We start from the raw sequence: 23,338 nt of genomic DNA, 5'->3' as shown, positions 1-23,338 counted from the left end.
TATCTGACAATTAAGAGTCTCACTACCTTTACCTACTTACCAAAATGACCACATTTACCACCCGCGACGCGACCGTGACTTTACGCGACCAGTCAGACTACACCGGATGGATGCTGCAACTACAAGCGCGTTGCGTAGCGCACAATATTTGGGATAAGATTAACCCAAAATCTACCACTCAGCCCCTACGGGAGCCAAAAGACATTAGAATCCCAGTATTCGCTAACTACCAAGCAGCTGCTGGCATTGGAGAACCAGAGCGCCTAAGCGAGCTGTCTAGCAGCGGGCAAAAGGCATTCAAAGAAGATCTTGAGTACTATCGTATGTCGATGGAGCAGTACAAGAGCGACCGACACCGGTACGAAAAGGAGCAATCGAGCTTCCAACATATCATGACCTTGATTCAATCAAGCGTGTCACCACACCTACTACGCACATGCTGTCTCCCAGACAAGACATTACGCGAGTGGATTGCCAACCTACAACTGACCGTTGGGGTTGATGACGAGACTGAGAAAGACCGAGCACGCGAGCGCTATCTTGCGGCCCTACGGCCCATGAGAAGCGCGGCGCAATGGGACACGTGGCTGGCTGAGTATGACCAAGCCGCAACCCACGCGGAGACGTACAATGTCCCCGAGCTATCCCAGCTTAGCACAACAACAAAAGACTTCCTGGCAGCCGTCAATAAAACTGCACCCATATGGGCCACCAATTTTCAGGATAATGGTCGTGGGGCAGTAGGCATGAGCCGGAAGGAGATGATGAAACGGTTCCGAGAGCATATGATGATAAACCATCCCCTTAGATCAGGGAAGCACAAAGCAGCTATGGCAGCTTACGATGGACCATATGGATCAACTCTTGCTGGCGGTGAATACGACCAGGAGCTATCAGGGACGCCTCATAGTTCGAAATCCGCGCCATCGACAAAAATGAAACCGGGGCAGACCCCGCTAACAACGTACCGGGGACGTCCTCGTAAACAACGCCGAACTGGGGCAGACCCCAATACCAACGTACAAGCTGGAAGCACAAAGTCCACGCTTAAGAGATCTTCAGAACAAGACTCTTTCACCACTGCTGGAGTACAATGCCAAGCATGTGGACAACATCATAGCATCAGAACATGCTTTTATCTCTACCCAGAGACTGCCCCAGAATGGTGGCAACCTAATGAGACAATAAGCGAGCTCATTAAGTTCAGACGCATACATGATTCATCGTTTCAAGGGCTAATCCGCGGACAAAGCAGACCCCGTACTCGCACACCAGTGCTGAAGCAATCACATACACCGACCCCAGATCTCTCTCAGTCACCAATCGAATGACTAGAAGGCCGAAAGATTACGGACGTAGACGCCGCGCTCACTACCATCGCACGGAGTGGGACAGCCGAGCACACGTACCCTCTCGCACGATCATTCATTCTCGATTCAGGAGCGACGTGCCACATCACAAACAATCCAGATCGGATATACAACTACCGCCCGTCATCATTAGGAGACTACATATGGGCTGGTAGTATAAAGATTTGGATACGGGGATACGGGACCACAGACATCACGCTGCAACATCAGCATGGGACAACAAAGCTAGTGCTGCGAGATGTGGCAATCTGCCCAGAGATCGTATGCAATCTAGTGTCCTTCCGACTGCTACGGCAGAGAGGAATCTGGTGGGATACCAAATCAAACCCAACTAACCTACGAGGACCAGACGATCAAGTTATTGGCAACCTCTCAGAAACCTTTGGCCAGTGGGTATTAGAGTACAGTCCTCTACCCCAGGCATTTGTCCATACAAGAGCCATCACAACACGCACGCAGAGAGGACCAAAGAAGGCTTCAGCGATGCTATGGCACAAGAGACTCGGCCACCCAGGACCAGCAGCAATCGAGCATCTCGTGCAGCAGTCTGAGGGGGTGCGAGTTCAAGGGGTGACGACAGTACAATGCGACTCCTGCGGAAGAGCCAAGTCCAAGAGACAGATACGACGCCTACCACGAACAAACGACGAAGGCCCAGGAGAGCGACTTGCTATCGACTTCCATACATACGAAGTCCAGGCGATCACAAAAGAGAAGAGCCAAATGCTCATTACCGATCGTTTCTCAGGCCTCCAATGGGACCTATACTTTACCGACAACCGGACAGCCAAGTCCATTATCCGGCTGCTCACAACTTTCTTCTTATTTATGAAGAACCATTACAACATATCCGTTAAGACCATAGAGTCTGACAACGAGATCACAACTGTTAAGCCAGATGTCGAGCGATGGCTGGCAACACAGGGCATCAGAGTCGAGCCCTCAGCCCCAGACACACAGGCACAAAACGGTGGAGCCGAGCGCTCAGGGGGTGTAAACAAGGAGAAGGCACGCGCAATGCGACTTGACGCCAATCTCTCTTGGGAACTGTGGCCAGAAATCACTCGAGCCGCAGTCTATCTCTACAACAGAACCCCAAACTACAACAATCACTGGAAGACACCATACGAAGTCTTCTTCACACGAGTAGCTTTCAGCAACGGAATAGTCACATCTCTCCGAAAACCAAACCTCACTCACCTTAAGGCATATGGCTGCAAAGCTTTCGCCATGACAGACGACACCCACAGAGGGAAGTCGCGCCTACAACGCCTCGACCCAAAGGCATGGATCGGATACCTAGTCGGATACCGGTCATCAAACATCTACCGAATCTGGATACCGTCACTCGCCAAAGTGATGAGCACTAGAGACGTCGTCTTCGACGAACAGTCAATTTTCGATGGCAAAACCGAAGACCTAATGGACAACCTCATGCACAATACGCTAGAAGAAATCGCGACACACGTGAGGACCATTGAGCTGCCAACACCAGCGCAGCAACCAGAGACGGAGTCCTTCTATGAGGACAGTCCACCGGAGGAGTCACTCGCTCAGGACAGCGAGGGCGACCAGCCAGGATACTATCAAGGGAGAAAAATCCGGGACAGCTACCCGACACCTCCGGCGACACCGCCACCCGCAGCGTTGCTCGCGCGGCTAATGGCAGGAGCATCGCTAGATGAGAAGGATCGACAAGGAACCCCTAAGACTGCCCCATGGGCAGCAGCGTTCATGGCGGGTACCCAGGCCGGAAAGGTTGGAGAATACAGAGGAGTAGCTATGGACAAGGCTGCGATTGTGAGAATGCTCGCCAAAGGCTTGAAGCCCCATCGCAGCCAGCTACCACCTCTGCCAACATGCCGAACTAAGCTTGAGGACCACCCAATGGGAGAACTATTCAAAGAAGCAGAACAGTCCCATCTAGCAAGCCACTATCAAATGAACTCATGGACAGAGTTCCCCATAAAGAAAATCAAGCAAACAGGACAACAAATCCTGGGCTGCATGTGGGTATACACCTACAAACTTGACAAGCATCACCGACTACTCAAGTGCAAGGCACGACTAGTCGTCCGCGGTGATCAGCAGCGAAACATCACATCGCAAGACACCTACGCGGCAACACTCGCAAGCCGGTCGTTCCGAATGCTAACCGCAATTGCGGCAAAGTACGACCTAGAGCTCAAACAGTACGACGTGGCAAACGCCTTCGTGCATGCGACAATAGACCGAGAAGTATTCATGAGAATGCCACGCGGCCATCAGAAGCCAGGCACTATACTTAAGCTCAACAAGGCATTGTATGGACTGCGCATATCCCCGCTCCTCTGGCAGAAAGAGTTCACAGGCACTCTCAAAGAACTCGGGTTCCAGGAAGTACCGCACGAACCCTGCTGTCTCATCAAAGACGGCATCATTATCTTCTTCTACGTGGACGACATCATACTCGCATACCACAAAGACATGGAGCAATCCGCCCAGCAGGCAATTGCCCGCCTCCAGGACAGATACCTCTTTACTGGGGAAACGACTTACAATGGTTCCTCGGCGTCGAGATTATCCGAGACCGAAAGGCGCGGACGATCCAGCTATCGCAGGCGGCCTACGCAGACAAGATCAGCAGACTGGCCGACCGTACCGACATTAGACACGACACGCCGATGGCGACTGCCGAACTACTACCAAGAGACGGCCTCGCCTCCCCATCAGAGATCAACAAATACCAGCGCAAGATAGGCTCGCTCCTCTTCGCAGCCGTGACCACTAGACCAGACATCGCCTTTGCGACGTCGCGGCTCGCCCGCTTTCTCTCCAACCCAGGACCGGAGCACCATGACGCTGCCGACCGAGTCCTCCAATATCTACTAGCGACAAAGCACCTCGCGCTACAACTCGGAGGAGGCGCTGGACTACAGATAGCCAGCGATGCTTCCTTTGCCGACAATACCCTAGACAGGAAGAGCTCACAGGGCTACGCGATCAAGCTCTTCAATGGACTCATCGCATGGAAAGCTAACAAACAAGACACTGTCACAACATCAACGACAGAAGCCGAGCTCCTCGCTCTATCTCAAGTAGCCAAGGAAGCTCTATTCCTGTCCCGTCTCCTCAAGGAGCTGAATATCCAGCTTGACACCCCTAGTATCACTATTCAATGCGACAACAAACAGACTATTCGCCTAGTCACCGAGGAGGTCTCAAAGCTTCAAACCAAACTCAGACATGTCGACATACACAATCACTGGATCAGACAGGAGGTGTCGACAGGCCGGATCTCCGTAGAGTACATACCTACCGCGGATATGATCGCCGACGGTCTCACCAAATCATTGCCACCAAACAAATGGCCAGAATTCCTAGAACAACTAGGACTAGTCCCCGCTAAGGAAATCCTGGCGAGAAACTCGGCACCGCTCGAAGAAATTCAAGAGAAACTTGAAAATCTCGTGGTAAGCCTTGAGTAGGACTAAGTGCCCAGCTTGCAAGCGTGAAGAGCGTCCAAGCTGAAGGGGTGTGTCAGATAATAGCACTGTTGAAGATGAGAGCGTACAGACGCTGGGTTAGACTAGCGCGACCCGGCATCTGAGAGAGCCAATCGGATCACAGGAAGGCTTGGCACCCCCCAGGTGTGCCCACAACCGTAGACAGAACCAAAAACACAATCAATAATCAATATCATCACGATCATTACCCATTTCATCAGTATTCCAGATAAGAGTGAATATCTGACAATTAGTCTATCTATCGCGAGCGGTAGCCTATATAAGGCTTCCTAGCTAAGAGCAAACAGATAGACAAAGATTAGATAGAACAAAGATAGGATAAAACAATAGGGCAAACAGCAATCAGCTGTACAGACCGGAAACTTCCTAGCTCCTTACTAGAGCTCTAGCTGACATAGGTTAGTAGGTTAGATAAGGGTGTGTATACAGCTAAGAGACCGAGTTCTTGAGGATTAGGTATAGCCGAAGTTAAGCCGGCTGATTCAATTGATTCAGAGTCAAATCAAAAGGTCATGAATCTGAGTCAAATCAATCAAATCAAATCAGATTTGATTTGATTATGAATCAGGAATCAAAATCTATGGTGATAGCGCTGATCTGGACGGTAGATTTGCCACCAAAAGGTGACTTCAGCGTCACAATAAGCGCACGGGTATAGGGATCAGTGTTAGGAGCTATAGTATAGTTGAAAACACCAAAAAATTGAGTATATAGACTATCACCACTATTACCTCCAGCTTCAAAAAATCTGGATGGGTGCCAAGAAAGTCGGGCCGACTGATCGGCCGCTAACAAATACGCTAGCAAGAACTTTTGAAAGTCACCTCCGTATATCGTATATGTTTGCACTCTCTAAAGAAATACGTGTGTAGGATAAGCAGTCATGAGGCTTTGCACACTGTCATTGTATTCCATCTAGCCCCGTGTTCACTTCAGGGAGCGGTGCATGCTATGGTGTCCCTGACATTTTGAACAAACTGCACTTGTCGTCGTACCAGCGATTCGCAGGCCCACCGCTAGAGGAATATGTGAAATATGATTTATACCGGTGTCATGCTGCCTCGCACGCGCCTACGACGAGGACAGGGGAAAGAAGCTCAATGCGCATAATTTTGGTTTGCTTAGGCAGGTAGGATGAAAATAGCGTAGGCAGTGTGCGGAGGGCGTAAGTAATAGTACGTAGTAGCAGGTGATGTAGTATAGGATTGTAAGTCTGCAGAGGTACCAAGGTACTGATACAGGGTTTTTACAAGAAGTTGTCTGATTTGTAGTGATTTTCCTCCTGGTAATCACTCTTGTCACAGTCAGCGCCAACAATCGCCGTATTACGCCCCTTACCTGAAGCTGACACAGTCGACAAGCTACCAAGACTCCGGATATTATCCGAATTTTCTTACCAACTCTTGTAGTTTCCTTCCTTCCACTCGTACCGTAGCCACAAAAAGGGGTACCGTATCAACCGTTTGCTTGATGATCTGGTCGCTTGATTGAGCTCTAGAATTACCCAAACTAATCGTGACCAAAGCGCCAACGCACTCAAACCTACAGACTCGTTACCAATCAATTAGGTCATTAATCAAATACCCAAACCACCAAGAAAAACTTTTGGATTAATTAAACTAATCACGGATTTGTTGTAACCGCAAGCAATTCACTTGTGGACTCTGTAATTGATTGATCGATTGGTGTAATCGATAATGTTGACGTTGGCGTCAAAATTGGTGCTGTTGACGATCTCAACCACTCTACTTCATCCAATTCAGTAATTTCATATAACTTATCATCAATTAGCTAAACAACTATGCAATAAAACTCTTTTGATAAGCTTTTAAGCCAGTAAAACCAATCGCAACACCAAAGCAACGCTGAATAAGTTAGCTACGAGTTTTATATTTGGTTGATTTGATTGTTGACAAGCCTGCAGACCCAATTGTCGGACCCCAAGTTACATCCTGCATCCGTGTCCTAGGAACAAAGGCTCCGCGGTATTTGCAGTCTTTAGTAGATATATCTCTCTCCTTCTTTTGAATAAGCACAAATGACCTGCTTACCGCCTTGTAAGTATCAGTTTGTCTCTTCGCATGCGCCAACGAGGAAAACCAGGGTTTTTTTCAACTATACGACTGGGTTAAGTGTGAGCAGATGGCATTAAAGTAGATACCGTTGGCTATCCATCGTCCTTTGTTTTGCTGTTTATCTCGGTTAGCCATGGTAAACTTGTATATGGTAGTCCTGTACAGTGATGCTACCACAGTCCGCAACAATCAATTAAGTGGGTCCTAGAAGGTTCAGATTGGATTGATTGATTACCGCTTTAAGCCTAGTAGTTACCTATAGGAGTTTAAGCCCTACCTAGATAGGTAAGTGGGTCTAGGAGAGTGACCGGATTGAATTGATTGTTGCGGAGTCTAGATGCTACACACCGAACTTTAGTATAAGCCAAGTTGCGAAGCGTATACCATCTTCCAAGCACTTCCCCAAACACGATACAATGGAATACAGGCAGGCCAACATTGACACCATTACCAACTAATCTTACTTCTCCCGTGCTTCTAGGACGACCTACAACACTAAAGCTATACGCAATAGCTAGACCGAAGTCTACACCCAGACAGCGCAACAGTGCCCCTACTCCATCACTCCAGAACCTCTACTTTCCCCTAACCCCCACCCCCGGACTCCCCGGCCCTTCCCCCTCACCCTCCCAAGCCCTCTCCCTCTCACCCAAAACAAACTCAATCGTCCCCCCCTCAACCATGACATCCTCATGCCCCACCCAACTCTTCGTCCACTCCCTCCCATTCACCTTAACACTCTGCACATAATAACTCTCCCTGCCCAGTCCCTCCGCAGTAATTCTCAACGTCCTATTCCCATTCACCGTCATATTGAGATCTGGAAACCACGGCGAGCCAATCAGGTAGATCGGTTGCGTGACGACAGGATAGAGGCCGATCATCTGCCAGATTAACCAAGAGTTGAGGGCGCCGGCGTCGGAGTTTCCGGGGAGGCCGTTGGGTGCGGTTGTGAAGCTGTGTGTGTGGTTAGAAGGTTGGGGAGGGAGGGATGGGAGGGGGCGTACTATTTCCGGGCCAAGGCGCGGGATTGATACACGCTTTTGTATTGTTTGTTGATGTAGTTGTAGAGGTAGGGGGTTTGGAAGTCGGGCTCGTTTCTGAAGTTCATGTGTTAGTTGGTGCAAGTTAGCCCAGGAAAGAGAGTAACATACCCAATATTCATCAACGTATTAATACCAGCGCCATTAACCCCCAGGTCTTGTTGACTACTATTTGGCTTGAACATGTGATCGAGTCTCCGCTCAAACTCATCTTTTCCCCCCATAAACTCAATCAGCGTGGCCATGTCGTGTGGGACGTTGAACGAGTACTCGAATGGTGTAGCCTCGTAGGTAATCGCGCTCCACGAGCACCCGCCGCACTGTGCGGGATTGTAGTCCGAAGCATTGAACGTGCCGTTTGATAGTCGCGGTGTTAGGAATCCTTTGAATGCTGGCTCGATTCCCTTGCTGGCAGCATCATGATCCCAAGTCCTCTGCCACCCCTTGCTTCTTTGCAAATACTTTTCCACATCTTCCGGCCTTTCCCCCGCGGCGACTTGCGCTACGGCAAAGTCATTTAAACTGTATTCCACAGTTCTTGACACACAGCGCTCATTCAGGTCTTGGCTCACGTAGCCCAGCTTCTTCCAATCTGCTAACGCGGCTCGCCCTTCTTTGTCTTTGAAGCGGAGATCCGGTATGACTTTTGCGTCTTTCAGCATCGCTGCATATGCATCTGTCCAGTTGATTCCGTTGCGTAGGCCTTTGACGTATGCGTCAGCCAATACGTTGTCAGCGTTTGACCCGCCCTGTGAAAGCCCGTTGTAGTTCCCAGACCGCCCATCTGGAAGGAACCCATCGTGTCGATAGATGTCAATCAGGGCAAGGATTTGTTCCGTGTACGCTTTGGGCTGAATCAAGTGGTGAAGAGAAGTTGTGCAACGAAACGTATCCCCTGTTTATCCATCAATCAGCCTTGTTAGTTTCGCGATAGTCTGTAATGGCGATACCATAGACTCTAATACGGAAAGACTGGGGAAGAGGACAGAAAGAAACCACTTACAAATCGCGTAAAAATCATCATAATACGGTTCCTCACTCACCCACCCCCGGATTCTCCCCCGTCCGATTACTCGGCATGAGATGCGCAAAATAAAGCGACGAATACAATAGCGTAAGATCCGTCGTATTAGCCCCCTCTCCAACACCAACTCTCACCGTGTTAAAAATATCCTCATTCCACTTGCTCACCGCCTTTTCCACCGTATCATTCAACTCCCACGTCGGAACCTCCGCATCTTTAAACGCACACGCCTTCTCCGCAGAAATGAACGATATCCCCCACCCTCGACCGCAACGTCGACGCAGTGGCGGTATCGTTCCATGTGAACAGCGCACCAACGGTATCATGCCGACTCCGCGCTTTCCGTCTCTTACCACCCATATCAGGCGTCGTGCTATTCTCTGCGTTAAACGCCTTAGCCTGGTCGGGAGCGGAGTCGAACTGTCCACAGAAATACACTTTATACGGCGCGCCTTCGTTCCAACCCGCCTCGTAGACGCCGTACCCGGTGTACTCGGTCCCATCATCCGATATCGAGATTTCAGAATCGACATAACGTTGCGTGCAGCTGCTACCACGTGCGCTGGGCAGTCGATGTGTAAGATCAACCAGCACGTTTTTCTCACCAGCCGGGAAACTATATTGCAAGATACCAGCATGTGCAGTCCCTGATAACTCAACCCTCACCCCACTTTCCAAATCCGTTTTGAAATACCCAACACGCGCGGTGTCGTTGCCAACGCGATGTTGCCAGTACGTCCGGTTATTCAAGATATCCACCGGCGCGGATGTTGTCGTTAGGGGCATTTGCGAAATCACTCCGTACCTATGAAATACACCATCAACAAAAACCTCCCAACCACCCACATGTACAAAGATCCCGTAAACGACTTACTTCGGACACCCCCCCGTCCCACTAACATGTATCATAGAAACGGCCGTCACATTCCCCTCGGGCGTAAACCCGCCATTCAACACCGCCATCTGCGGATTAGTCTCGTACGTATCAATCCCCAGCTTAACAACACCATACGGCACGGCGCCGCCAACGAAGATGTCGCCGCCGCCGAAAGCCCGGCCTGGTGTTGGCCCTTCAGCTCCGATAAAGGGATTCACATATTGTGCGTAGTTTGTTTGCCCGGCTGTTGTCAAGCTGCTGAGCGCGATCAACGCTAGGGATTTGCAGCCTCTCATGTTTGCATGTGTAGGACGGCAGTGCGCAGAAGGCCAGAAACTAGAACGACGGCAAGTAAAACCTCGTTTCCTCCATGGGGCAACACATGTTCCTTTTATTATAACTCCAATTTTTACCCCAACCGAACCGCACCCGTGCCATGACGATAGCATAAGTAGCGCGCCCGTCGTGTATCTGGGGTATTTTTACCCCGAGAAAGCCGAAGTTGTGTCCCGTTTTGCGGGGCCCCCACACACGCCCGCACCGGAAAGAGTGGGTTGCCGCCGTGCTTGCCGAGAGAATCAATTTCTAGCTTCTGGTCCGTGTTGGAAGGATCATGTTGGCGGATAACTACATGAGGGGAACATTGGTTTTTTTGAATTATAGCCAATGTTTTGCTGGCTAGGGAGGAGGTGCAGAAGTAGCTGTACCTTGTAAGTCGACGACAGCCTACGTGAGCAGAGCAGATATGGTGTGGTGATGGCCGTTGGATCGATGACGGTACTTACTTACCTTTCTTAGACACGTGCCTCGGTAAATAACGTTAGATGAGCATCGCTTGTCGCGGATCTTCATATCTTCATCCACACAATCACATCCGCAAATTCCATTTCAACGTAACTAATAGAATCTCACTTTATTACATGTACCACCCACAGCCCACAGCCCACAACCCAATAAACGCTAAATACGTCAAGACCAATCTAGCGCATGCATGCTGTTCATAAGGGGGTATTCTACACACTAAACAACAGAACGGAAATGATGCAAAACAAGGGAAAAGCTGGGAAATATTCGAGAAGCCAGCTTTTTGCTAACAACAGACTTGAGAATGCACTTGGAAATCATATAGTTACGACCCAAATCACACAATTACGTGTGTACGCCTCATTGTGTATGTGAACCTGCACCAGCACCAGCATCTGGTCTCAACGATCCATCGCCGGGTGCCTGTGTGGGACTTTCATCCCTCCTCTCCCTGCGTGTGCGACCAGCAAAAACATCACTTAGACGATTACTGATCCTCCTGCTCCTCGTGTCTTCCACACTAGCATTCCCATCGCCCGCCAAATCGCCGCTGTTATTCCTGCGTTGCTCTCTTAGCCGTCGTAACGCGCCAATACGTTCCTCGGTCGAAGCATTAGGTCGGTGGCGCAGAGACAGGATATCGCGGAATGCCGTTCGACGACGGTGCGAGGTTTCGGCTTCGGGGTTCAGTGGTGAAGCGAGGCCATCCATGTTTTGTGAGTCCAAGGAGTCGCGGGATTGTACGGGTCGGAGGTCGACGCGGCTGGGGGTTGTTAGTTAAATACAGTTTAGAAGGGGATTGATCATTTACCATAGTGGACAGGTTCCTGATACGTTTAGAAGCCATGGGTCTACGCATTCGGGGTGGAATTTGTGGTCGCATGGTAGAACGCGGAGATCCTGGCCCCTCTCAAAGTCTTCGGTGCAGATGGAGCAGCCTAAGCTGTCATCTGACGAAATGTTGTCGGTTCCTGTTGCGCCTGCAGCCGCAGCAGCAGACTGTGCGGGCGCAATGCCAGACTGCTGTTCCTCAGCCAAAGCTCGTGTCGTAGATTCCGTCGTCTCCGCCCCGCCAACAGTGATGTTCGGTATCGTGGCCGTATTGTTCTCTTGCTGCCCCGTCGTTGCTTGTCCCATCGGTAGTCCAGTGTTGGTGTTCGCATGCGCCGCATCTGTTACTTCTCCAGCTGGCCCCAACTCAACATCCGCAGGTTTCTCCGGCTCTTTCTCGCCAAACTTCACAATCGGAATGGTATCGAGTATGGCTCTTCCCAGCCCTCTAGCCCTGCTCTGTCGCGGCCGTCCCAGCACGTTTCGTGGACCGTATCGCTCGGGGTGTCGATGTGCACGTACGGCACCGGTGATGATGATGACGAGGAACAAAGCTGTAATAATACCCGTAATGCTGTACAAGATAATCATGGCTACAGCTGTAGATGGCGAGGGTCCCAATGGGTTCTGCGTCTGGTACGGGTCGCCCTTTCCATCCCCACCGGTATCAACTGCGCGGCCTTTGACTCTGACGAAATACTTCATGTGTGTCGGTAGATTGCTGATAGCATCCAATACCTTGGCGGAATCTTGCGCATTTGTCATGGAGTAGACGGCGAAATCATCCATTATGGTTTGCGAGCTTTCTTGCGTATAGTTGCAGTAGTCAGAGACGGTGCTGTACAAGATAATGGCCGAGATATTGGCTTGAGTGTAAGCCTGCTGGAAGACTCTCTGTGCATCGTCGAAGCCCGTGTAATCACCCGGGTTACAGCTGATATATGCGACCTCGTTGGAAGAGATGTTGGCGACGTTGTCGAAGTTTGTGTTGTACAGGTTTCCCTCGACCTAGTGTGTGTCAGCGTCCATGTTCGCATGCGCCACGGGTGGTGAAACTAACGGATCTGGTTGCTTGCTGGGTCAAGGGTACCAAGTCGGCAATCTTACCGCCATCGCCTTCGGCATGCGACAGCGGAAGCGTGCCATGTCCCAAGTTGACGCGCACCGTTGATGTGTTGGTGGGAGCGATGGAGGCGGCAGCGGCAGCGACTGTCGCAAACAAGAGGCAGGTCAACTGCCGGTGCAGGCGCGCAAGCAGCAGCATGTCCAGATGCGCGATACCAAAAACAATAAGTTGTGGTTACGGATGGCCAGCACACCAGGTTGGACGCCCCATGGGGGGTTGGACTCGACGAGTAATGGGTGGGGGTCGGGGCTGTGGTGTCGCCTCAGCTGTCACGACTACGATACGTACACTCCGGCCAAAGCGGAGATATTATTAGAGAGGACAGTCTTCGGAACACACACCATTGTGCGCGCGCAAAGAGACGGGGGCGCAAAGTAAAGGTATAAAACTAGCTAAACGAATCGCCGCGGACTGCTGCGGGCTCCGGTAGCATATCGATTGACGTTCGCTATGCCCGCTGACGCCCGCGGCCCACTGTTCCCCCCCCCCCCCCTTGGCCTGCTGCCACACGATATGCGCTCGAGTATCCCTGTGCTTGGTGCTCCATCGTCACTGAAGAGACGCCTGAGCCACTGAAACGCGAATCGAATCCCTCTTGTGTCGCGGCTTGGCCCCACTTCATGCGCTGCTACTTGTCAATCGCCTCGGATCGTGAACACCCCGGACACTACAGCCTTCCGCTGCTGTCCGCCCATCGTGCAAATATATGCCCAACTTGCGCCAGCGCAGTCGTAATCACAAGGCTGAGTGGTGCTCTGATCGTTGTTGAATGCCACCTATCACATCGCGTACATGTAGGGATACTGGAGGAAAGGCGACTAATGTCTTCTTTAGGTGAACGTCGTCATTAGATTACTCTGATATATGATATATGCTGTATCATCAGTCGATTGTCAGGCAAACAAACGCATGAGGCAAACCGGCATGAGAGTACAAGACGGCACCACGGCCGCTTACCAACATCCCACCTCTTCGGCTTTTCGCCCATGTAAAACACCAGCTCGCCTCCCTGTACCATGCTTCAACCATGCGCGCTCGAGTTCCTGCCCGTTCCAAGTCACCTTTTGCGGATAATGTCACGTGTTATGACAGATTCCGGGCCCGAATAGTCAACCATGTCTCCACGGCAGTTCCGCCAAACAGCGAAATCTTCAACCACGAGAACCAGGGAGTAGAAAGAAGGTAAAGCGGTTGTCCAGGCACGGGAAACAAATTAAACACCAGCCAGTTATGCAGCGCACCGCCGTCGATGTTTCCTGGGTAACCATTACGAGCGTCAGTGTAAAAGGCGTTGGCGATAACCTGTGTCTGATTGACCGTCTTCCAGTGCATACTAGCAACGTAGTTGTAATTAGACAAACGATATCGCGAAAGACGGTTCGTTGCCTAGATTGAAAAGCGCAGACCCGGCATCGTTGTTCGCACCGACCGATGTGCCAAGACCAGGGACGAAACTAGCGTCTAACCGATGAACGAAAGCCTCATGACAAATCATTTGAGAACATCGTCGCGCAAGGACGGCAGAAGTGCGAGGATAAGATAGTAAGCAAGATATACTAATCGGACACGAAGGTGATGCATCCTAGCTACAAGCAGTAATGTCAACACTGAAGAGCAATGCTGTATTCGGAACTTGTACCAGACTGCAACTGACAAAATGGGCCGAATGTCCTGTGTGGGAGTCGAGCGATTCTAAGCCGTACTGAGATGGCGACTATGTAAGTTCACCCTTGACTACTGACAGGATTGTGGAGTGCTGATTGCTGCAGACGCTGTGGGGTACGTACGTACCGGACATCGTCACCTTTGTACCATTTGATCTTCACAAAACCCTACTCCCGCATTCATCAACACTCCTTTCCATCTTCACCGAGGAGGACTTCTTGCACGCCGGCCGTGCAGCAAATCGGAAAGAACGGGCTCAAGGCGGTACACACGCAGACATCGATGGCTTTGTGAAGAGCGTCCGCGCATCATCCGGCGCGGCGAGCTATCGACTGGCGAGAAGTGTACAGAGCAGTGATGAAAGACGCAAGCGTAACGCCAAAGCGCAACGTCCATCTAGTAGCACATTTGACGGCGCAATCAAAAAAGGGAGAGGGGCACTGGACGACTTGTCTCTTCCTTGGCTTTATCACATAACCACACCCGCAGTGCTTCTCGTGGAATCGAGTACTCACATGATGACTTTGCAATCTTCAGCATGGCCCAGAAATCGCAGCAAGTTAATTAATCAGAGTATCCCTAGGAAACCAGTCTGGCCGTGAAACTTGGAGGTAAGTAGAAAGGGGGTTGTATTACCAACTGAACGTACTAGGACCCAAGACCATGTTCAGATCTTGCTGTACATGGTTAGGTATCAAGATAAGCACCGAGCGCTGAACAAGGCACCAAGGCCCGTTCCGCTCCCAGATTAGCAGAGCCCGCAACAAGCAAGTCAAGCCTCAATCAAGCCCCTATCGATAAGGGATCAGATCATTTTCTGGGACGTGTCCTCTGCACGGATATCGATGTGGTCTGTTTGCCACTATCGATAACAATCAAGTATGCTTGACTTGCTTGTTGCGGACTGTGCAGATTAGGGCCACAAATCAGAGTATCTCCGTGCCACCGGTCGGGCTGTGGAGCGTAGAGGTAGAAAGGGGGGTTATACTGCTGACTGAAAGTGCTGGGACCCGGGTACAAAAGTTTTCAAACGATTTACATTGAAGCAGCAAATTTGCAATCGAGGAGAATCACCAGCCAGCCGTCTAGGACGCGCAACCACGTTCAGATCTTCAGATCTTGCTAAATGTAGTTAGGTATTAGGATAAGCACTGAGCCCGTAAAGCTTAGAGGTAACAAGACGATGTACACATTGCTAACTGAATGTGCCAGCACCAGGCACCCTGTTTGGGCTTTGCTGAACATGGTTGGATGTTGGGGTAAGCACCGAGCCTGTACACACACTGAAGTTTCCGCAAAAGCGGATTGTGTGAGCATGCTAGTACCATCAACCTATGATGGATCTGACCTAGCATAGATGCGCCTTTTTGCCCAAATTGATCCTGTGGAACTGCTAAAAAGCCCCACTTAGTAGTGTGTGAACAGACTTGAAGAAAGCGCGCAGAGGTATAAATATACACGTACAGACTCCTTTCTACCCCTAAGTACCTTAGCACTCTCATCCTAGCATCATCTTACTAAGAGACACATTTCCCTCTCATCTACACCATGAAGATTCCCTCAATCGCAATCATATCGAGCCTTGCTGTCGTCGCAACTGCCGCAGATTGTCACAATATAGCCACTGCTTAAAGTGGTTGTGGCAAAATTGAGCATCCAGGGGTTTTTCTATGGAAGGTACGTATATTCCTTTTATATGCTAACGCTTCGCCGCATGAGAGCATACTAGTCTAGGAATGTTCCATCGTACTAATAGCTCTAAAGTGTACTCCCACTGACCAAGATCCTGCAATGAAATTTGGGCCGCCATCAAACTGGTGCTCGTTCCTTTCGGCGCATCCTGAGGACAAGTACTACTGCGTATGTACCCCACTTGAATCGAGTTGCTCCGCTTCTAGTGCTAACAGCGTTTATCAAGTGCGGGTTTGCTAGAGCGCAACCCCCTAAGTAGATAGGCTAGAGCTCTTTACCTCATGTCGCAACAAAGCTCACCTCAATGTCAATCTCGGGTATAGATGTACTCGCACAGGCTACCTATTAGGTAGCTTCTACAATCTTAATACACATATATTCTTGGTCGAGCTTCTTATTAGCTCTTTCTCCTAATTACATTATCTTTATACCAAAGATCTTTTACGAATTTCTACAAGACCCTTGTGCATAATTAACGTTTGACCCAAACTAGTTCTAGCAGCACGCCTCAAGAGAAGCACTTCGCTAGTAGCTACAAATTTATCAAAGACCCGGAACAAGTGTCCGCCTGCAATAACAGAACCAGCACGTGGACTAACTGTACCGATTAGAGGGTCCACGAACGACCGTAGCGGCTGCTGAGCCCGACCCTATTATTACTGCTGTCGAAACAAGCCATGGAGACTCGAGCACCGTCATCTAGAAGAGGAGTCGCGATAGAGAAGGTTGTCGCTGGCTAGCCATGTCGAAGCGCACTGTAGCATAAACAGCAGCTGAGATTGGCGCCAGGAGACGGAAAGAGAGCGAGCTTAGTTGTTGCTTGTTTTATGTACGCTCATGATCTACGATAAATGGGAATCTCCATCCCCAGATTTTCCCAATTGGAGCAGTAGAACCGACGATTTCGACATACCCGAAAGAGCTAATGTGCAACATGTAACATGTGTTTGCGAATGGAGGCTCCAGGACCGGACGGATTGGGCACGGAGATCGCATCCAGCTCCCGTTCCCAATCTTTTGTCATCTCGTGGTTCGTTCCGCAGCGACCACGCCAAGGCCCATGCGGAGAAGGGCCGAATGGCCTCGGGATAATGAAAGCGGGATCTTCCAACGTATGATCTGTCACATGGGTCCACCAAACACGACGTTTTCTCAAGGCTGAATTATATATTATAATTAGAACTATCTGATCTTGAAGACTATCCAGGTTATGTACAAGACGAACAGCTCCCTAACCCAACGTTGTCATCTTGCCGACATAAGGTCCATTCTGAACGCATGTGACGTACCCCGGCCTAGCAGCCGCGCAGACGGTAGGAATCGTAACATTAATAGCCGAAACACCGAAACTACAAATACATGGTCAGCACATAATTCAATCGACCTTTATGCTCTTGAGACAATAACTTACCCTGGTGCGAGTTCGTGGGCCAAGCTGAATTTATAACCGCTGCGCTCGGTGTTGGACCTTGCGACGTTGAAGCGGTACTTGCTGCTGCCATCGGGGAAGGGGCATTCAAACGAGTTCATCATCAGATCCTGGTACTGGTATTTGCCGGTTGCGCACACCAGATGTGTGGCGTTCTTCGCGCTTATGCGGAAGGACATGGTGGGGAAGGCGTTGGGGGTTGTGGAGATGGCGTAGTTGCTGATGAAGAGCTTCTCAGTGGGGTCCTCCCGCGCGGGTTGTGCCATGGCAGCAGCACCGAAGAGGGCAGCGAGAGTGATGAAACGCATGTTTGTTGTTGGTATTAATGAATAGCCTTGGGTTATAAAGCGAATGTAAAGAGGCGTTGGTTGTGGAAGCGACTGAGGATGCGTGGTGATGAGGAGAGGACGTTGTCGTTGTACTTATATAACCTCTTCGTACATGGCCGGTTCCATCTCGGCATCATTTACCCGACCAGAGTGTTCGGTGTGGCCATAGAGTGCGGTCATGCTCTCGTGCCAGCATTGCTCCGTCGCGACTAGCGTGGCCTGACCGAGTGAATTGTACGGGAAACATCCAACACTAACCCTGATCTGACCAATGATAGCCAGCAACTAAGGGGAGCGAACCGAAGGCGGCCGGTATTGATCCACACCATGACCGGGGCTTCCATCCTTTTGGCGGAGAAACAATAACATGCCGTAAGTACAGGTCTATTTTGAAAACATTTCTCGACTGCAGTAAGTAGTAGTCCGTGGCAATATGAGCTGTTGGCGACTACTCAAGTCAGGCATGTGATATCACGCAGATGCAAATTGCGCCTGTTATGCATGACAAACTATACAGCACGCAGGTAGACAGGCACGCAAAGAGCTACAGGCATGCCTCGCACTCAAGCCAATGTGCACATGCGACGTCATACCTCTTGTACCTGTAGGTACCGTCGCGCACCGTGCTGGTTTGTATACTAAATGATAGTCGCGATATCCGTCGCATGATCTACCGACATTAGCATAGTAGCGCCTCAACACCACTACTGTTAGGTCACCTGATGAGCAGCACATACTCTCTAATTATTGATGCCATAAGATCCACCACTCATGCCTAGGGTGAAGGTAACGTTGTGATGGCGAAGTCGAGGCGTCGCTGTGATCGCTTAAAGTCGCCTGTGCGTAGAACTTGGGGTTACTACTGCTGCGTCTATTCCAGCCCGAACTAATCTCAAAACGAGCATGTAGGCTATTCCTTTTCCCCAAGGGAACTGTGTTAAGGTAAAACTCTAGTTGTAGTGGATACGATGCCAGGCTGCCGTGTGTTCGGTACCGTGACAGGACTTAGGGGCGCAAGGGAAAGTACTGCGCAGGCGGTACGGATTGCGAGGTCTCATGTTCTCCACGATTGCAAATTGATCTGTATTTTGTTATTCAAAGTTGGGTGCGCAGGCTTCAGTGCGTATGCCCAGCACGCATTAGAGAAAGCAAAGTAATTCAGTCCTTTCTTAAGTTGTGCATTTTGTGCATTCTTGATAAAGACAAAGATAGAACCAGATTCAGTTAAGTCAGCGTGTTACGCACATGCGCATGTGAAGGAGTCGTAAATTTGCTATAGTGCCGAAACAACCAAACCGCGAAAGATTTCTACAGCGCCTGCAACTTGCTTGCCCCCTTCCCCCACCCTTCATTACATTCGCATGGTGCTGCCGAAGATAATACATTACTTCCCTTCGCTGAAGCAGTGGAGAGACAACGACATAGGCGGCGGAATAGGATGTCGCGGTGTATAGGAAAGATCGGTCAGGTAGATGGAGAAGCTGTTTCGGTTCGGGGTACTTGGGACAACTGAGAGACAAGTTAACCTCGACCTGCTGAGTAGGGGCAAACATATTATACCTAAAGTGGGGCATTTTATAGCTGTACGCACTCTGGAGTATCGCAGCATTGACCATTATCGCAGGGCACTGGAGAGGCGGCGACAAGGCTCGCGCCAAGTAGCAATACGGCGAGGAAGAACTTCATTGTGTCGTGTAGATGGTGGTATAAGCGAGTGAATAGAAATAGCAGAGTATTCCAATAGAGAGTGAGATTGGTGAGAAACGGTTGTTAGGTAGACACTTCCCTCCCCATCTTGAGGAGGGAGACGGGCATTTATGTCCGGAGGGTAGTCGGTCTGGACACATGCGGCGATCTACAAGAATGCGGGGTTTTTCGGTCTTCTCGGCTGCTTCTGGATTCCCCTTCAGTTGTTGATCATCGGTTGTGCTGACGCGCATCGTATCGCAAACACCCTCATGACTGTGCCTTGACCCAGTCATCGTAGGGATGCTCTGTTCCTGCCTTTTCTCTCTATTAAATTAATCGAGTACGTTGAAAGTTGGCCTCAGAGTTAAGTTGTATAAGATGATCCGAACCGATTATTATGTGTGCTGTCTACCTCTTGTTGGAGAGAGTTCTATGTGAAATATTCCAATCCCGAGTAGCTGCAGAGGGCAACTTCTCGCGAACCCCTCTCCTGAGATGTGGCCTGCCCGAAATGACTGTAAGACATGCTGACGCGACAGCACCGCTCACTCAACAGTGCCCGCCATATTGCAATGAAGTCCCAAGACAAAGCTCATCCAGCTTATTCGATCGTTCAACCTTCCGAGACTCCCGCGCTGCACAGTGCCCTCCCCCATCAACCGTGCATTATATTGGAGTGAATTTCAATGTTTTTATGTAAGTCTACCGAACTAGCAATCGCAGGCAGAGTACGGTATATACTCCTATGGTCGTGCCCAGGTGTATATCACGTGATCATATGACAAACCGAGTGCCCACCGTTCTCACCCCTCTAGTGTGCCTTAGAAGTTGAGTCGGCGGAGATGGACTCGCCCTAATATGCTTGTTTTGGGCACTGTCATTCGCGTGGGTAAGCTGATCGACGACCGTCGCAAGGGTCAATTTCCTAGGTAGCCGGCTCGGCACTTCTTGAGGGTGAGTGAGGTAACCATGTGCAACATGGTTAGTAGGCTTAGTGATCGGCAGACAGCCCGTAAACTGAATTACCTCTACTACGTCTTTTGAGAATCATGGCAAACCTAGTCAGTGGGCTCGTAGGTAGAGAATAGTACAGCAGTATGGGACGATCCCCGGAGTGACGCCCAGAGACAAAGGCAGGAATACATAGCACCCACGACAGTTTCGTGAGGGTTGCGCAGCTGATCCGGGGCGGTGATTGCCACGTCATGCAACTGTCAGCCTCCTATTATAGACTAGCGACAGCCCCTTTATAGCCTATATACGCGGCAGTTGTGCAGTCAGCAATCGCCTACAGCTGCTCCATATGGTTCAAAACAGATGATGCAAGGATACTTACAGCAGAGGAATGTAATCTATCTCCTGTAAGTAATGCAGAACAAGCGCCTCCGAGTTACCCTCGCGAAGCATCCTTGAACTTAAATTTGTCGTACGAAGTGTTAGCACGCTAAATTATAAGTCTACAAACATGAATGAAGACGACGCTCCCAATACTATCGGAGCGCTAGGCAGTTATGAGAAGATTCTTAGTGTTATAGTAGTAGGATACATTGATTCCGTGGAATGCTCGCTACTATCGTCCCTTGTGAATATCTCCCGTGCTGTTCTTACTATCCATCCACCTATGACGAGTGGCACGACCCTGTTGGAAAGTCTCCACATGCGACAGTATAATGCACCCAGACGCCACTCCTTTTGTCTTGAATATCTAGAACAGTGTCGCCTATATTATCATCTAGGGCCCGACAGATAGTGCACACGTTCGGTTTCTGCCCGTTTACCACGCCGGTGTCTGTTTTTCCATTTGTACCATGGTTGTCGACACACCACTGGATAATATTCCAGTCGCGGTCGGCATTGGTGTTAGAATTTTCTTTAGTATTCTCAGGGAGCAGGTGGTCGTAGTAGACGGCACAGTCTTTGGCGAGGGCCAAGAGGGGGGCGACGAGAACAAGGGCGGTAGATGGGAGACGCCTAGTGAATTGCTTAGTGTGGGAGGTCGTATAAACTTCCTAAGAATTATAGGCTTACATTATAGCGGGTAGAGAGCAGTACTTTGTAGATGTTCGGCAAAGCGGCGGGTAGGTAACTGGAGTAACGAGTCCAGAAGGAATTCTCTGAAGTTCTGAAGGATATTTATACATTAGTATGCCTGATAAGAGACTCTGTCGGCTGTTTTCCAGTCATCCTTTACGGCCTTTTACGGCCTTTTACGGCTTTTTTCTACCGCCTTCTACAGTCACAGATCAACACGAAGCGAATTTGAGGAGGCTTAGATCCAGGTTAACGCGTCACCTTCCGAGAGCTCGGGGAATTCTGAGGCTTTTGCAATAGCGCTGATATGATCGGCCTCACGTAAAGTAAAAACCTAATCACAATATTCACCAACACTTACGGAGGTGCATTTCAAAAGTCTTTTCCCACCCCCTGGTCAGCGCACGGAGCAAGTACAGGGGTGATTCGGCCCGATACAATTGATTTCAATCAGTCCTACGTACATTTCTGCCCTCCTTGTACTCATTTCCTCCCTCTAAGTCAATGATCTGTTTGATATGGATTAGAATACGCTCAATCCAGGCCTGTATCTTCTCTTGAGGCAGCTCATCCCAGCACTGTTCCCACGCACGAATAGCCTGAGCTCTACTCTTAGGAGCTCCTTTCTTTGTTGTGAATCTCTTCATCTAAAACTAGCAAGGCTCAATAGCATTTAAGTTAGGTGAATTGCCGCACTAAAGCAACTGTGCTACGTGCTCTTGACTGTACACCTAGCTTTAAACGTAATAGCTGTGAGCAGGTGCTTTATCCTCTTAAATTACAGTACTAGGCCTCTCTTTCATGCACTCCTTTGCAAAAGGAATCAACTTTGGCCGCATAATAATTGACTGGTACCGCCACTAGTCTATGCCTGAGCCCTTGCCTCGTGATAATTTGCTATTCTTTTGATTCTATCTCCACTTAGGTTTCTTGCCAGGCTTTGTACGGAGATTAAGCCGCCGCATGCCTGTTTTAAGCTCCCAGTTCTCTCTTATTAGATGCTCCAACTCAGCATTTAATTTATTAATCTTTCTTGCAGCCTCTTCCTTCTCTTGCTTTGTTTCAGGCCTCTAGCAATAATAAGGTCCTTTCTTCTCGTACGTAAAACAACCCTAGAACATAAACTTAGAGTAACCTTTCCATCTCTTACGGATACAACTCTTAACAACAGCCTCATCGACCCTCCTCTAAAGTTTATACCCTCTACGTCGATAAAGAAGTACAACAGCAGTCTTATCTGTCTAAATAACATTCTTCTAATCCTCAAGAGTCTAATCTTTGTGCTTAAGGCACCACGCTAGCCTCTCCTTCCTTATCTGTTTCGTTAACCTAGGTTTCCTTGTTGGCTTTGTCTTCTTGTATTCTGCTTTTCTGAGTACTCTTCACACCGTGGAGGCTAAGATATCCAGGCCATCTTAACTAAGATCACCAGCAATATCAGCACAGGTTTTCTCTTAGCTATACCGATCTCTTCTCACAAGGCTTACAACCTTCTCAAAGGCCTCCTAGATTGTGACGCATCTTCAACGTGCTTATTCTCTAATTTTATAGGCCTTAGAGCAGGATCAAAGCCTCTCTTAGTTGCCCTTGCGTAGTGTCAGATTGAGGCGAGGTTTTGCTCCATGATCGAGCCGATGGTGGTTGGGGAAGGACATGAGACCCCCAAACCAGGGCTAGCGCCGGGACTTAGCACTGCCAAGCCCGAGGCGAGGCCACCTCCCACAGACAGAGCCGTAGACAGACACAGAGAATACACACTTGATCCCATCCATAAAAATCTGACAATTAAGAGTCTCACTGCCTGTACCGAGTACAGAAGAGTCAATCAAAGTTACTTTATACTACAA

The 23,338-nt window shown here is 49.7% G+C and overlaps 6 protein-coding genes across 6 annotated transcripts; 1 reads left to right on the top strand and 5 right to left on the bottom strand.

Annotated features, from left to right (window-relative positions):
- Positions 1–44: 44 nt before the first annotated feature.
- Positions 45–4,837, top strand: PtrM4_151530 (uncharacterized protein; the record flags this gene model as incomplete). Its single annotated transcript, XM_066110106.1, has 3 exons — positions 45–1,260; positions 1,336–3,912; positions 3,939–4,837. 3 exons carry the CDS (start codon positions 45–47, stop codon positions 4,835–4,837), a joined length of 4,692 nt encoding a protein of 1,563 aa, XP_065960089.1.
- A 2,574-nt stretch (positions 4,838–7,411) lies between these two features.
- PtrM4_151520 (glycosyl hydrolase) lies at positions 7,412–8,656 on the bottom strand (the record flags this gene model as incomplete). The annotated part of the gene is made up of 4 exons (XM_001938431.2): positions 7,412–7,438; positions 7,683–7,908; positions 7,959–8,051; positions 8,106–8,656. 4 exons carry the CDS (start codon positions 8,654–8,656, stop codon positions 7,412–7,414), a joined length of 897 nt encoding a protein of 298 aa, XP_001938466.2.
- Positions 8,657–9,234: 578 nt separating this feature from the next.
- PtrM4_151510 (uncharacterized protein) lies at positions 9,235–10,191 on the bottom strand (the record flags this gene model as incomplete). The annotated part of the gene is made up of 2 exons (XM_066110105.1): positions 9,235–9,823; positions 9,893–10,191. The coding sequence occupies 2 exons, from the start codon at positions 10,189–10,191 to the stop codon at positions 9,235–9,237; spliced, it is 888 nt and encodes a 295-aa protein (XP_065960088.1).
- An 868-nt stretch (positions 10,192–11,059) lies between these two features.
- PtrM4_151500 (RING-finger-containing ubiquitin ligase) lies at positions 11,060–12,794 on the bottom strand (the record flags this gene model as incomplete). The annotated part of the gene is made up of 3 exons (XM_066110104.1): positions 11,060–11,462; positions 11,511–12,538; positions 12,591–12,794. 3 exons carry the CDS (start codon positions 12,792–12,794, stop codon positions 11,060–11,062), a joined length of 1,635 nt encoding a protein of 544 aa, XP_065960087.1.
- A 4,450-nt stretch (positions 12,795–17,244) lies between these two features.
- On the bottom strand, positions 17,245–17,750 carry PtrM4_151490 (Tymo-45kd-70kd domain containing protein; the record flags this gene model as incomplete). Its single annotated transcript, XM_001938434.2, has 2 exons — positions 17,245–17,362; positions 17,425–17,750. The coding sequence occupies 2 exons, from the start codon at positions 17,748–17,750 to the stop codon at positions 17,245–17,247; spliced, it is 444 nt and encodes a 147-aa protein (XP_001938469.1).
- A 1,596-nt stretch (positions 17,751–19,346) lies between these two features.
- PtrM4_151480 (uncharacterized protein) lies at positions 19,347–19,457 on the bottom strand (the record flags this gene model as incomplete). Its single annotated transcript, XM_066110103.1, has 1 exon — positions 19,347–19,457. One exon carries the CDS (start codon positions 19,455–19,457, stop codon positions 19,347–19,349), a length of 111 nt encoding a protein of 36 aa, XP_065960086.1.
- Between the last annotated feature and the right edge of the window lie 3,881 nt (positions 19,458–23,338).

This window comes from Pyrenophora tritici-repentis, chromosome 9 (genome assembly GCF_003171515.1).
Source record: "Pyrenophora tritici-repentis strain M4 chromosome 9, whole genome shotgun sequence".
In the NCBI taxonomy this organism is placed as follows: Eukaryota; Fungi; Ascomycota; class Dothideomycetes; order Pleosporales; family Pleosporaceae; genus Pyrenophora; species Pyrenophora tritici-repentis.
This window is presented reverse-complemented; position numbering and strand designations above follow the sequence as displayed.